At 39.4% G+C, this 13075-nt stretch overlaps 1 protein-coding gene and 1 pseudogene across 1 annotated transcript; both read right to left on the bottom strand.

Annotated features, from left to right (window-relative positions):
• Positions 1 to 432: 432 nt before the first annotated feature.
• Positions 433 to 13075, bottom strand: part of LOC109108728 — a 57694-nt pseudogene continuing 45051 nt past the window's right edge.
• LOC109078363 (L-rhamnose-binding lectin CSL2-like) lies at positions 2835 to 5753 on the bottom strand. Its single transcript, XM_042731967.1, has 9 exons — positions 5526 to 5753; positions 5321 to 5356; positions 4800 to 4844; positions 4562 to 4691; positions 4383 to 4492; positions 4250 to 4294; positions 4023 to 4158; positions 3717 to 3832; positions 2835 to 3038 (listed from the first exon to the last, which is right to left on the bottom strand). Coding segments are annotated over exons 1-9 (705 nt in total). The 5' UTR covers positions 5611 to 5753; the 3' UTR covers positions 2835 to 3036.

The raw sequence follows: 13075 nt of genomic DNA, 5'->3' as shown, positions 1-13075 counted from the left end.
CTGCCACTCTGAGAGCGCTCTTTTTATACCCAATCATGTTGCCAATTGACCTAATAAGTTGCAAATTGGTCCTTCAGCTGTTACTTATATGTACATTTAACTTTTCCGGCCTCTTATTGCTACCTGTCCCAACTTTTTTGGATTGTGTAGCTCTCATGAAATCCAAAATGAGCCAATATTTGGCATGACATTTCAAAATGTCTCACTTTCAACATTTGATATGTTATCTATATTCTATTGTAAATAAAATATAATTTTATGAGATTTGTAAATTATTCCATTCCTTTTTTACTCACAATTTGTACAGTGTCCCAACTTTTTTGGAATCGGGTTTGTAAATCAAAGCAACTTCTATAGTAGTATTCTACCATTACCCTTTTGCCATACCTTTACAAGAAGAAAAATGGCAAATACCATTTAATTTGAGATGCATTAACAATTAAGAAATAGATTTAGTTTTAGCACATTTAAAGTGGAGGAGATGCCGAGTGAATTGAAGAGGCCAGATCCACAAAATCAGCTGTCATTCTCTGCCAAAAACATTAACAGTAATATAAGCTTATCAGTCTAGCCTGATGTGTGAGTTCATGAGAAAAACAAACAGAACTAATCAACACATAAGAAAACTATGCAGTATAATTTCTCAATACAATAACACTTACACTTAGACCCGCAGGAGTATGAGATGTTCAGGTACTTGAATGTGCCGACACATGGATCCGAGAAGACACTGTTGGAGGCTAATATGGAGCAGCTGCTTTTCCCTTCACATCTACACCATAATAAAATATAAATTAATGAAACAAAAACTTGATTAAAAAAAAACATGATTGAATTATTATTATTAACTCTTTCCCCACCAAACATGGAATTTTCCGTTATTCATCATGTAGTCTCGTGTAGCCAGACCTTCAGACTGAAGGTCTGGAATCTATGGTAGCTTTCATTAGCCAAGCCCCGCCCATGAGACCGTTTGAGCGACATGTCAAACAACCAATCACAGTTCGTTTCATTCAGCGTCACGTTTCGGGGCGTGGAAATGTTGCCACAATAACAGACCAGTGTGTAAAACTCTCTGATATATTTTAAAGATTCTATGCCGCGAACTTTAAATTGAATTTTCAAACTGACTCCGCCCATTTCCGGCCTCAGACTGTTGGCCTGCTGCTGTCCTCACGCTGCTGTGACGTAATGGTTCTGCAGTTGGTTATTATATGCTCGGGGGCACTATTACGCATCTCCTGAATGAGTCCAGAATTTCTTGATCAAAAACACAGATGAGGAAGACGCAGAACGAGAGCTCTGTAAGCATGAATGAAAACTGCCCAATGTTAGCAAGTGAAAATGTCGATCCAGGAAGTGGCAAAGGACTGTGCAAGCTTTGGGGGTGCTGATGGAAGCCATCTGTTGCATCTTTGCTTTGATCATCTTAAAGGGATACCCCACCCCACAATGAAAATTTTGTCAATCACTTATCCTCATGTCATTCCAAACCCGTAAAAGCTTCGTTTGTCTTCGGAACACAATTTAAGAGATTTTGGATGAAAACCGGGAGGCTTGTCACTGTCCCATAGACCAGTGCTTCCCAAACCTGTCCTGGAGGCCCCCCTGCCCTGCACTTTTTGTATGTCTCTCTTATCCAACACACCTGTTTGCACTCATTGGCTCATTAGTAGAGACTGCAAGAACTAAACTGGGTGTGTCTGATTAGGGAGACATATAAAATGTGCAGGGCAGGGGGGCCTCCAGGACAGGTTTGGGAAGCACTGCCATAGACTGCCAAGTAAAATACACTGTCAAGGTCCAAAATAGTATGAAAGACATCGTCAGAATAGTCCATTTGCCATCAGTGATTCAACCGTAACGTTATGAAGTGACAAGAATACTTTTTGTACACGAATTAAAACAAAAATAATGACTTTATTTAACAATTCCTCTCCTCTGTTTCTCTCCAAATCAGCGTAGCATCATTTTGACAAATCTGAGCTGTATGCAGGCAGCTTACGCTCTTCTGTGTCAGCCGCTCTGCGCTGATGTGCTGTTTTCTTTTATCCAAAGCGTAAATATACGTAAAAAAAATGTATCCTTGTGGCGCGGCTGATACAGAAGAGTGTACACTGCCTGTGTACTGCTCAGATTTGTCAAAAATAAACTAAGCAGATTAATAGATAAACAGAGGAGAGGAATTGTTGAATAAAGTTGTTATTTTTGTTTTCTTTGTGTACAAAAAGTATTCTCGTCACTGATGTCAGATGGACTATTCTGACGATGCTTTTCATACTTTCCTGGACCTTGACACTGTTATTTATTTGGCAGTCTGCACAAACTAGACTTTAATTCTCAGACATTTCTTCAACTAAAACTTTACAAAACAAAAACAGGACAAGGTTGTCTAAATGTGTTAAAAAGTAAAGAGTATATTTGACACAGGACTAAGACTACAGACAAAATTTAAAAAAAAGCTGACAAAATGAACACTGTATCACTGGCATTCATGTGGAACAATATATTTTGCAGTTTACAATTCTGAGTGAACTAAGTGAAGGAAAGGATGGGCAAATTGAAGGAAATGGTGGAGAAGGAACAAATGTGAAGGAAGGACAGGGGAGAAAGAAGGACTCCTGCATCTTCACTTAGTGAGATGTGGAAATAGGTGTTTGTATGTTAATACACTGTTTGTATTGTCCAAATTTCAGGTTCTTCAACCCTCAAAACTTTAATCATATTTTGAAGACAACAGAATTAATTATGCAGTTACTGTAAAAAAAACAAAACAAAAAAACAAAACAAAACAAAACAAAAAAAAACACTGTGTAAAAACAGGAGGACTCAAGTTCTGTGCCAAAAAAGGAATGAAGTTTATTAGAAACTTCAGATTATAACATCAAAACAAGACAACACAAAATTCTGGAGAAAACGGGGCTCCCATTGCCCACACCAACTGGACTGATGGCTGGGAGGATGACAGAAGAGTTCAGTCAAGCGCTCCCAGTCCAGACACTTTATCCAGTGGATTAATTAATCCTCGCCTGAGGATCCTGGACACAGTACAAAAAATGATAAGCAGAGAGGATCTCAAAACATACACGGTAAGGGCAGCTGTAACACAAATGACATAGTGACACAGAGAGAAGCCATCGACGGGAATAAATAGGAAGGGGAAACGAGTAACAGGTGCGCAATTAGTGGAGCACACAGCCCTGTGAGTTAGCACTGATTGCTCCCCCACGTGCAGTAGCAGCTGACAGGAAAATAAACCACCATGTGCAGCAGACAGAGACAAAACAAGGATGAACAGCAGGAATGAGTCGGAGAGAGGTGCCCACCATTACAGTTACATATAGTGATGTACTTACATATAGTATATCCTACTTAAGTGGTTAAAAAAAGCACTCTTAAGTTCTACCAATTGAATTTCAAATAAATATATACACATTTTCATTTTATTGAAATTAGCATGGAATTAAGTGTCCAAAAACATTACATTAAGTTCCCAGTATATTCTTTTAAAGTATATTATAACCACAATAAGTACTCTTAAAAAAAATATGCTAAAGTGTACTCTTTTTTTTTTTTTTTTTTTCGCAAGAGTTGCTTGCAGGCGAGAAAAAAAAAAAAACTTTGACTAATGTGTTTCAAAAGTCTCTTAAATCACAATATTCTAAACACACTTCCTGAAGATAACAGAATGAATTGAGTAGCAAACAAATACTCACAAATTTTATGATGGAGGCAAGAATAAGAGATTGCAAGGTACTTGTATGTGCCAAAGCAGGGATCAGTAAGGCCCGTACGTTTTGCATACACCTTACAAGTGTCTAGGCCATTGCAGCTTTACATGTCAAAAAAGGAAGACTTTCATTAATCATTGCATCTTTATCCCAGCAAACAAAAATGTGTTATAGGAACATTATTAAGTATTATTTCTGAATGATCTCTGAATATTTTAAAAACATTTTCTTAGTTTTGCTGCAGACGTATTTAAAAAAGATCATGAACTTTAAAACAATTAATTTATATACCTTTTCGACACAAAATCCAGTGCATTGGGTGAAAAGCAGTTGGTGTTTTGGAGCTGTTGAGATGGACGTCCTTGAGAGCAGGTGGTTTTATCTGTACGTCCATAGTTTGCAGTATTTATCTGTATCTTACCATGTTCTACATGGAGATAAAACAATTGAATTTCTTAAATAAATCCATGTGATCGGATTTCTTGAAACAAAGTAAGAGATGTGGAAAAATCACTCACCACATTTCAAATAACCGTATCCACGATCACAAGTCACACTTGTTTCTGGAAGATGATGGTGCATATAAGAGTTATACAGTGAAGGAAATGATAAACAACTGGAATTGGAGGAAGAGAGAGAAAAAGTCCAAACCTGCTGTGATGCAAATGTAGTTGGTAGTGTAGTACTTGTAGGTGCCAAAACATGGATCTGGTCTGGCGAGTCCTTGAGCTTTAAACTCACACGTTCTCAGTCCATTACACCTGTTTAAAGATAAGGACATATGTAAGTAAACCAGCAACATACTCATAATTCTATCTATTTCCTTTTACCGTTTAAAGATCACAGGGACATTTTTTGAACACCAAGTATTAGATATTTGACTTCGTGGTCGTCCAGCGCTGCAAATTTGGCTGCTTGTGCGACCATATGTTGCTGATTGTACACTGATCACACCAGTATCTGAACAGAAGAAAAATAATTTCACAATAGATTACTGTTCACAACAACAACAATAGTAAGCTTTATATAATGAAATAACTTTAGTTATTAGACACAACAACATCTTACCACAACTGAGAGACTGGACAAAGCCATCACATGTAACTACAGTCTCTGAAAAATTAAAGAGTGCAGCTTCAAGATATTATTTGTCAAGGTGTGATTGACAAACTATAAGCTCATAAAATATTTTTATATAAAAACAATAAACAAGATAGGGAAATACTAAATCTGAAAGATTTACATATAAGACTGTCCAATACTGAGAAAAAAAAAAAAACACTAGTTCAAAACACATGCAAAGTTCTTACAAATGTACTTATTGTATTTATGGTGGTTTAATGTACTCTTATTATAAATATACGGAATTGTTCATTCATAAATATCATGTTTTAGGGGAGTTGCACCACATGACATATAACCTGAACTAACCTAATAATGTTAATAAGAATAATATAAACATACAGTAGTGACATTCACACCACAACCCACCCAAATAAACAACTATGACATTTAAAACTGGACAATTCCGTCAAGTAATCTTTGCTTAACTGATGACTGTTGATGTGGCTCATGGACAAATGAAATACCTGCAGATATCAGCAATCTGGAGTTCAGAAGCACCACTGTAAGACGACAGAAGATACATGATTAAAATCCCTGTGCAATGCTAATCTTAAAGTCATTCACACTATTCTCAATCCTAAATTTAACCCAAATGTCTAAATGTGCAACTATACAATAGTGTCCACTGTGCATCTGATTTTGCAATTTAATCAGATGAAAGAAACTTACAAGTAAGTAGGAGGACACTGAGAGAGAACATGATTCTGCTGTCACTGTAGAAGGTGTGGATGTAGCCTCTGATGAGCTGATCCATATTTCTACAGTCTGTTTTCTGATTACTCAATCAGATAAGAATCTTATTTTGAAAGTTAAGACATCTGTATAAAAAAATGTGATGTTGAGCAAACACTTCCTATTATAATAGGAACTTGCTTGATAATTTAGTGCAAGTTATGATATGAGTTAGTGCAAATATTTTCACATCACATATTTCAGTGCATATTTTTTCCATTAAATTAAACTCACCTGAAAGTAAATGATTCCATTACATAAGATTTTAAAGAGCCTGTCCCTCCAACAGAGATGAAGTCGGGTCTTGAATGTTCCACAAACTCCCGTTCGACATGTTGATGCAGAGGCAAATTTTCACGTGTTCCACCAAGATTGGTTTACAGTGATTGACCTGAAGGATGCATACTTCACATCTCGACCTTGCTTCAACACAGATGCCCCGGGGTGCGTTTTCCAAAAGCAACTATGGTCACAAGTTCCGTCATTACCAATAGAGTTCAATGGAACTTATAGGACCTTAGCCAACAATGCTTTTGGGAGATGCACCCTGGACTGCACATGGAGCTTAGGACCTCTGACCAGCTCTTGTTTTCCTTGGAGGTCAGCAGAAGGTAAAGGCTGTCTCCTAGCAGAGGATGGCTGTACCAGAAACAAAATGATGTTCACTCGTTTTTGTTGTTGTTGTAAGAAACAAAAAACAGCAGCAGTGACCCTACAGCAGGGGTGTCAAACATAAGCAACGCGGGCCGAACACGGCCCACAGAGGCGTCCAAATCGGCCCGCAGGAGGATTTAAACAATAATATAAAATAAAACATAATTTTGAAAATTAAATGTGCATTCGCTACAATATTTTATTTTGATTATAAAGAGGAAAAAATTGCTCATTTATGTTGATATTATGGGAGTCAGGACACCTAACATGAGCGTTTAAAAGCTGCGCCAGAATCTCTAGCAGCAGGAGGATATGATGATAGCTGTCAGTGCAACACATCTCCTTCACATAGAGTTGATCAGGTTGTTGATTGTGGCCTGTGGAATGCTGTAGCAGGGCGGACACTATTTAAGGAGAGATGGTAAGAAAGGTTTTGTATCTCAATGCCGACAGGTACACTGAAAACAGATTATAACATTTTTGTTTTGCCCCCATTTTTTTAATGATGAACTAAAAGATCTAAGACTTTTTCTTATGTACACAAAAGGCCTATTTCTCTCAAATATTGTTCACAAATCTGTCTAAATCTGGTTAGTGAGCCACTTCTCTTTGCCATCCACCTTCAGGGGTGACATATGAAGATGCTGATGACAGCATGATTATTGGAACAGGTTGGTGCCTTAGGCTGGCCACACTAAAAGGCCACGCTAAAATGTGCAGTTTTACTGTATGGGGGGTTCAGAAAAGCAGTCAGTATCTGGTGTGACCACCCATTTGCCTCACGCAGTGCAACACATCTCCTTCACATAGAGTTGATCAGGTTGTTGATTGTGATCCTGTGGAATGCTGGTCCACTCCTCTTCAATGGCTGTGCGAAGTTACTGGATATTGGCAGGAACTGGAACACACTGTCGTATACGCCGATCCAGAGCATCCCAAACATGCTCAATGGGTGACATGTCCGGTGAGTATGCTGGCCATGCAAGAACTGGGATGTTTTCAGCTTCCAGGAATTGTGTACAGATCAAGCTGTAACATGAGGTGACGGTCATTGATGAATGGCACAACAATGGGCATCAGGATCTTGTCATGGTATCTCTGTGCATTCAAAATGTCAACTGTGTAAAAAATGTTGAGCAAACACTTCCTATTATAATAGGAACTTGCTTGATAATTTCTTAAGAGTTAATGCAAATATTTTCACCGCATATTTCACAGTGCATATTTTCCATTAAATTAAACTCACCTGAAAGTAAATGAGTCAATTACATATACGATTTTAAAGAGCCTAAAAAACAAAAGACAGCAGCAGTGACCCAACAGCAGGGGTGTCAAACATAAGGCCCGTGGGCCGAACATGGCCCACAGAGGTGTCCAAATCGGCCCGCAGGAGGATTTAAACAATAATATAAAATAATAAATAAAACATCATATTGAAAATTAAAGTGCATTCGCTACAATATTTTATTTTGAATATAAAGTGGAATAAATTGCTAATTTATTCATGTTGATATTCAAAATGCTATCAATAAAATGCACCTGTGTTCGTTATCCATAACATACGCCTGCCCATACCATAACCTCACCGCCACCATGGGCCAATCGATCCACAACGTTGACATCAGCAAACCACTCACCCACACGACGCCATACACGCTGTCTGCCATCTGCCCTGTACAGTGAAAACCGGGATTCAGAGAAAACCTCTCCAAAGTGCCAGACACCATCAAATGTGAGCATTTACACACTCAAGTCGGTTATGATGAACTGCAGTCAGGTCGAGACCCCGATGAGCACAACGAGCATGCAGATGAGCTTCCCTGAGATGGTTTCTGACAGTTTGTGCAGAAATTCTTTGGTTATGCAAATCAATTGTTGCAGCAGGTGTCTGGGTGGCTGGTCTCAGATGATCTTGGAGGTGAAGATGCTGGGTGAGGAGGTCCTGGGCTGGTGTGGTCACATGTGGTCTGCGGTTGTGAGGCCAGTTGGATGTACTGCCAAATTCTCTGAAACATCTTTGGAGACGGCTTATGGTAGAGAAATGAACATTCAATTCACGGGCAACAGCTCTGGTGGACATTCCTGCAGTCAGTATGCCAATTGCACACTCCCTCAAAACTTGTGACATCTGTGGCATTGTGCTGTGTGATAAAACTGCACATTTTAGAGTGGCCTTTTATTGTGGCGAGCCTAAGGCACACCTGTGCAATAATCATGCTGTCTAATCAGCATCTTGATATGCCACACCTGTGAGGTGGATGGATTATCTCAGCAAAGGAGAAACTCTCACTAACACAGATTTAGACAGATTTGTGAACAGTATTTGAGAGAAATAGGCTTTTTGTGTACATAGAAATTTTTTTAGATCTTTGAGTTCAGCTCATAAAAAATGGGGCAAAAACAAAAATGTTGCGTTTATAATTTTGTTCAGTGTATGTTTAATCACAACTTGAGGCTGTGGTAAATGTGTGCAATATTAAACGACACTGTGATGCACTGGACAGCTTTGCATGGAGGAAGTAAATGAGCGAGGAGTGTGTGATATTTACCATGTACTAATATCCTAACTGTTGTTTTAATGATGTGCGAGCTGACATTTTGTAACTTTGCAAAAAACAAACAAACAAAAAAAAAAAAAAACACATCATGAGTGTTTTCCAGTGCCGGATGAAGGCTATCAGAATACAATATAATTCAAGATATGGGGGCAAAAATGCCCTGTAAGAAATTTTATTTTAAATATTTATGTCATGATAGTTAAGTAATGTCTAAGTATAACAAGAGTGTTGCTTTCCCGAATGTCAGCGCAATCACAAATGAATTGATTTTATACAACAGCTCAATAAAAAAGATGCTAGTATTAAGTGTTATATTAGTCACAATGCTGTCGTTTTTTTAAGGAAGGAAAAGGTTTTAACGAAGCCAAAGTAAGACCAGTTGTGCGTCTCCGAGCAGCACTGTGCTCATTCACAGTTATGAATGAGCTCATTACTGAATGAATCTGTGTTTTTGAACAAATCATTTGAGTCAATGATTCAGTGGCCCATTCCTAAGCTGTGTCCCAAACTTAAGTGCAAGTGACTCCAGAGGGCGCATTTGAAGTGCAAATACGTCACAACGGCACGATGGACACTTCGCACCCTACTATATTCCGGAATCACTTGCGCAGATGACGACGTGTTTATATTCAAAGAACACAGCGGGTAAGAGTTCTGTGGAGGAATTCACATTGAAATGTAAGCATTGTGTTTTCATTTACTCAAATACCTAGCGAAAGTGTTAAAAGCCAGGTTTTTTTTTTTTTTTTTAACACAAAGCCCACAAACAATAAGACAACCACTATATAAGGCAATAGTCTTTCCCTTTGTTGTGTTTGTAGTGCTGTCATTCAAGATATGTCTACAAATGTTTAACTTTAGCACTTCAGTTTTTTTGTATGCTGTGTCGTATTTTCTAATGTTAAGATTGCAATGCAAACCTGTCTTTATGTTTTTCATAAGTGTTTCCATTTTCTCTTGTTTTAGAAGACTCCACCTCCTCCTGGTGACCAGGTGATGACACTGATCCCAGACAGCGTGAGAAGATCCTTCAGCAGGATCAATGCATGCAAAGCTCCGGGTCCTGACAAAATCCCTGGGCGTGTACTGAGAGACTGTGCAGTGGAACTCACTGATGTCTTCACAGACATTTTCAACATTTCGCTTAGTCAGGCTGTTGTTCCCACATGCTTCAAAGCTACCACCATCATTCCAGTCCCGAAGATGCTGTCTCCATCCTGCTTTCATGACTACCATCCTGTTGCACTTACTCCTATCCTCATGAAGTGCTTTGAACGGCTAGTCATGCACCATATCAAGTCTGCCCTCCCTGGACCCCTTCCAGTTTGCATATCGGTCCAACCACTCGACCGATGATGCCATCGCAACTGCCCTCCACTCAGCACTCACACATATAGACAAAAAGGAATCATATGTCAGAATGCTGTTCACAGACTTCAGTTCAGCATTCATCACAATATACCTCAACAACTCATTTACAAACAGGTCCAGCTGGGACTCAACACTTCGCTGTGCAACTGGCTGTTGGACTTTCTGACTGGAAGACCTCAGGCAGTACGGGTCAGTAGCAACACATCCAGCACCATCACACTGAACACTGGGGCCCCCCAAGGATGTGTGCTGAGCCCCCTCCTCTTCACTCTGTTGACCCACGATTGCACACCGTCACACAACTCCAACCTCTTTATTAAGTTTGCGGATGACATGACTGTGGTGGGTCTCATTAGCAACAAAGATGAGACAAACTACAGGAGTGAGGTGAGTCGCCTGTCTGGGTGGTGCAGTGACAACAATCTCTCTCTGAACGTGGAGAAGACGAAGGAGATTGTTGTTGTGGAACGAAGATTGTTGTTGACTTCAGGAGAGTGCACACTCAGCATGCTCCTCTGACCATCAACGGTGCGATTGTGGCGAGAGTGAGCAGCACCAAGTTCCTGGGTGTGCACATCACAGAGGACCTCTCCTGGACTGAAAACACTGCAGCACTGGCCAAGAAAGCACAGCAGCATCTCTACTTCCTCCACAAACTGAGAAGAGCCAGAGCCCCGGCCCCCATCATGTGCACCTTCTACAGAGGCACCATCGAAAGCATCCTGATTAGCTGCATCACTGTGTGGTATGGCGCCTGCAACGCGTCCTGCTGGAAGACTCTTCAGCGCATAGTGAGAGCAGCTGAGAAGATCATTGGTGTTTCTCTCCCCTTCCTCCAGGACATTTAGGGAACCTGTCTCACTCGCAAAGCCCTCTGCATTGCAGGTGATCCCACTCACCCGTCACACAGCTTCTTCAGTCTGCTGCCATCAGGGAGGAGACTACGGAATCTCCAGGCCAGGACCAGCAGACTGAAGGGCAGCTTCATTCATCAGGCTCTCAGGAAGCTGAACTCGCTCCCGAACTTGCCCCCACTTCCCTCATCTGCCCCAGGAAAATCACCCCCCCCAGGTCCCACATCCCAAGGTCCTTCCACTCCCCCCCTCCCACTAACATACGATCACATGCACCAGTCACTTTGTGCAGTATTGGTCTGCTTACTACCTCATTCAGCATAGAACTGACGTCATTCTACTACCTCTTCAGTCAGTTTAAATAAATGAACTGCTCTCTGTGCCCTTTGTCACTATAATCAGACTGAATAAGCTTTTTTTGCACTACAGTCTTTTTATCTCCACTGTTTGTTCACCTCACTGGTTTGCACTCTATCTGCCATGTGCCTTGCGCTGCTTTATTTAACTTTATTTTTATTTTTATTATTTTTTTACATGCCCTTATTTGTATAGTTGTATTTATATTTTAGATTTGATCTGTATCTATCTGTATTTTTAGGCTCTACTGTTAGTGTTATCTGTATGCACCATGGGTTTGAGAGTAACACAGTTTCAATTCTCTGTATGTATATATTGTACATGTGGAAGAATTGACAATAAAGCAGACTTGACTTGATATTCTGGAGAAAATGAGCCTGCTGGGAAAGGCTTAAAAAAAATACAAAGTAAGCAGGTTAATAGAGAGATTTTTTTCGCTGAAATTCATCGTGCTGTTGTTGTTAATGTAGAAAATGGTCATTGATCTTAATTCAATATAGTGCATATAATTATACCTATAGATAAGAAGACATTATTCTACTATTATTATTTAAAAATCTGTGTGTAGTAACTGTGTGTTAAAGGTTGCAGTGAAAGAACGGAGTGAGCTATTTTAAAGCTTGAAGACCCTGGATATATGGAAAGAATCTGTTTAGGACCTAGAAATACATACATGACAGCTACATATGGTAAAAAGCACCTGTCTAAAAATACAAAAAAATGCATATATGGAATTTTGTAAACAGCTCCAGGCATATATCTATATATCTGTGTAGAAAAGACATTTGGGAGTTACCTTTGGCAAACCATAACTCATCTTTGTTGTGTGATCAGTAAAGTATACTGGCTTAAAAACCTCACTAGCAATTTATTTTGAACAAGGAAAATTCTACAACATTAACAGGCATGGTTTATTTGCTCTGACTTAGGGTTGCAAGTGTCCTGGGACAGGTGAGGGAGTTGGGGAGCTGGTGGAGCTGCTCAGAGAGGACATCAAACTCCAGACAGAGACAAGACAACAGCACATAATAGAAAAGAAAAAACAGTATAAAAAATTGATAAAATTACAAAAAAATACAAAAATTATTAGCCACTCTCTATTAGCCAAGAGAAAGCAGTGGAAAAAATACATTACAATTTTGCAATATATTTTTTTAAATGTCACATTGTCAATGAAACAACCTAATTTCTGTAGTTTATTTTTTATATAAAAGAGAAGTGATTATTTACATTGTTAATTTTTTAACGGCGCTTATAATTTTTTCACGGCGCTTATAATTTTTTCACCAAACATTCTTTGTTTATAATTTTTTTACACATTAAAACAAATTGTTCTATACATTACTGTAAGTACTTAAAAAAAAATACAACTATTTACAACATAGCTTAGGTTTAACATCAGAAAAACATAATCAGTTTTGTGCCCAGCGCTGCCTCCATGTGTTCCAGGGTCTTCGGGAGGTGAATCTCTTGGTGAACGCCCAGCACCTCCTCAGAGACTCGGAGGATAATGCGGTGACAGTGGAACGAGGCACATGTCAAACACTCTGGAGACCACTCTGTATGATGTACCACTGGCAGACAGAAGAGAAACACCAGGGTCTGGATTTTGGATCTTCTCAGAAGATCCAGCAGCACTGTCAGGGCCTCACTGCTCCGCCAAAAACCATTAAACACCCGTCCAGCACTGGCA

This window comes from Cyprinus carpio, chromosome A3 (genome assembly GCF_018340385.1).
Source record: "Cyprinus carpio isolate SPL01 chromosome A3, ASM1834038v1, whole genome shotgun sequence".
Taxonomy (NCBI): domain Eukaryota; kingdom Metazoa; phylum Chordata; class Actinopteri; order Cypriniformes; family Cyprinidae; genus Cyprinus; species Cyprinus carpio.
The sequence above is the reverse complement of the archived record's forward strand: the minus strand, read 5'-3'. Positions and strand labels throughout refer to the sequence as shown.

Excerpts from the sequence above, each read along its gene's own strand:
- LOC109078363 (XM_042731967.1), bottom strand. The coding sequence starts at position 5,610 with ATGGATCAGCTCATCAGAGGCTACATCCACACCTTCTACAGTGACAGC. Across the intron at positions 5,357-5,525 it reads CAGTGTCCTCCTACTTACTT|TGGTGCTTCTGAACTCCAGA; the intron begins GTAAGTTTCTTT and ends GTCGTCTTACAG. Across the intron at positions 4,493-4,561 it reads GTCCCTGTGATCTTTAAACG|GTGTAATGGACTGAGAACGT; the intron begins GTAAAAGGAAAT and ends ATCTTTAAACAG.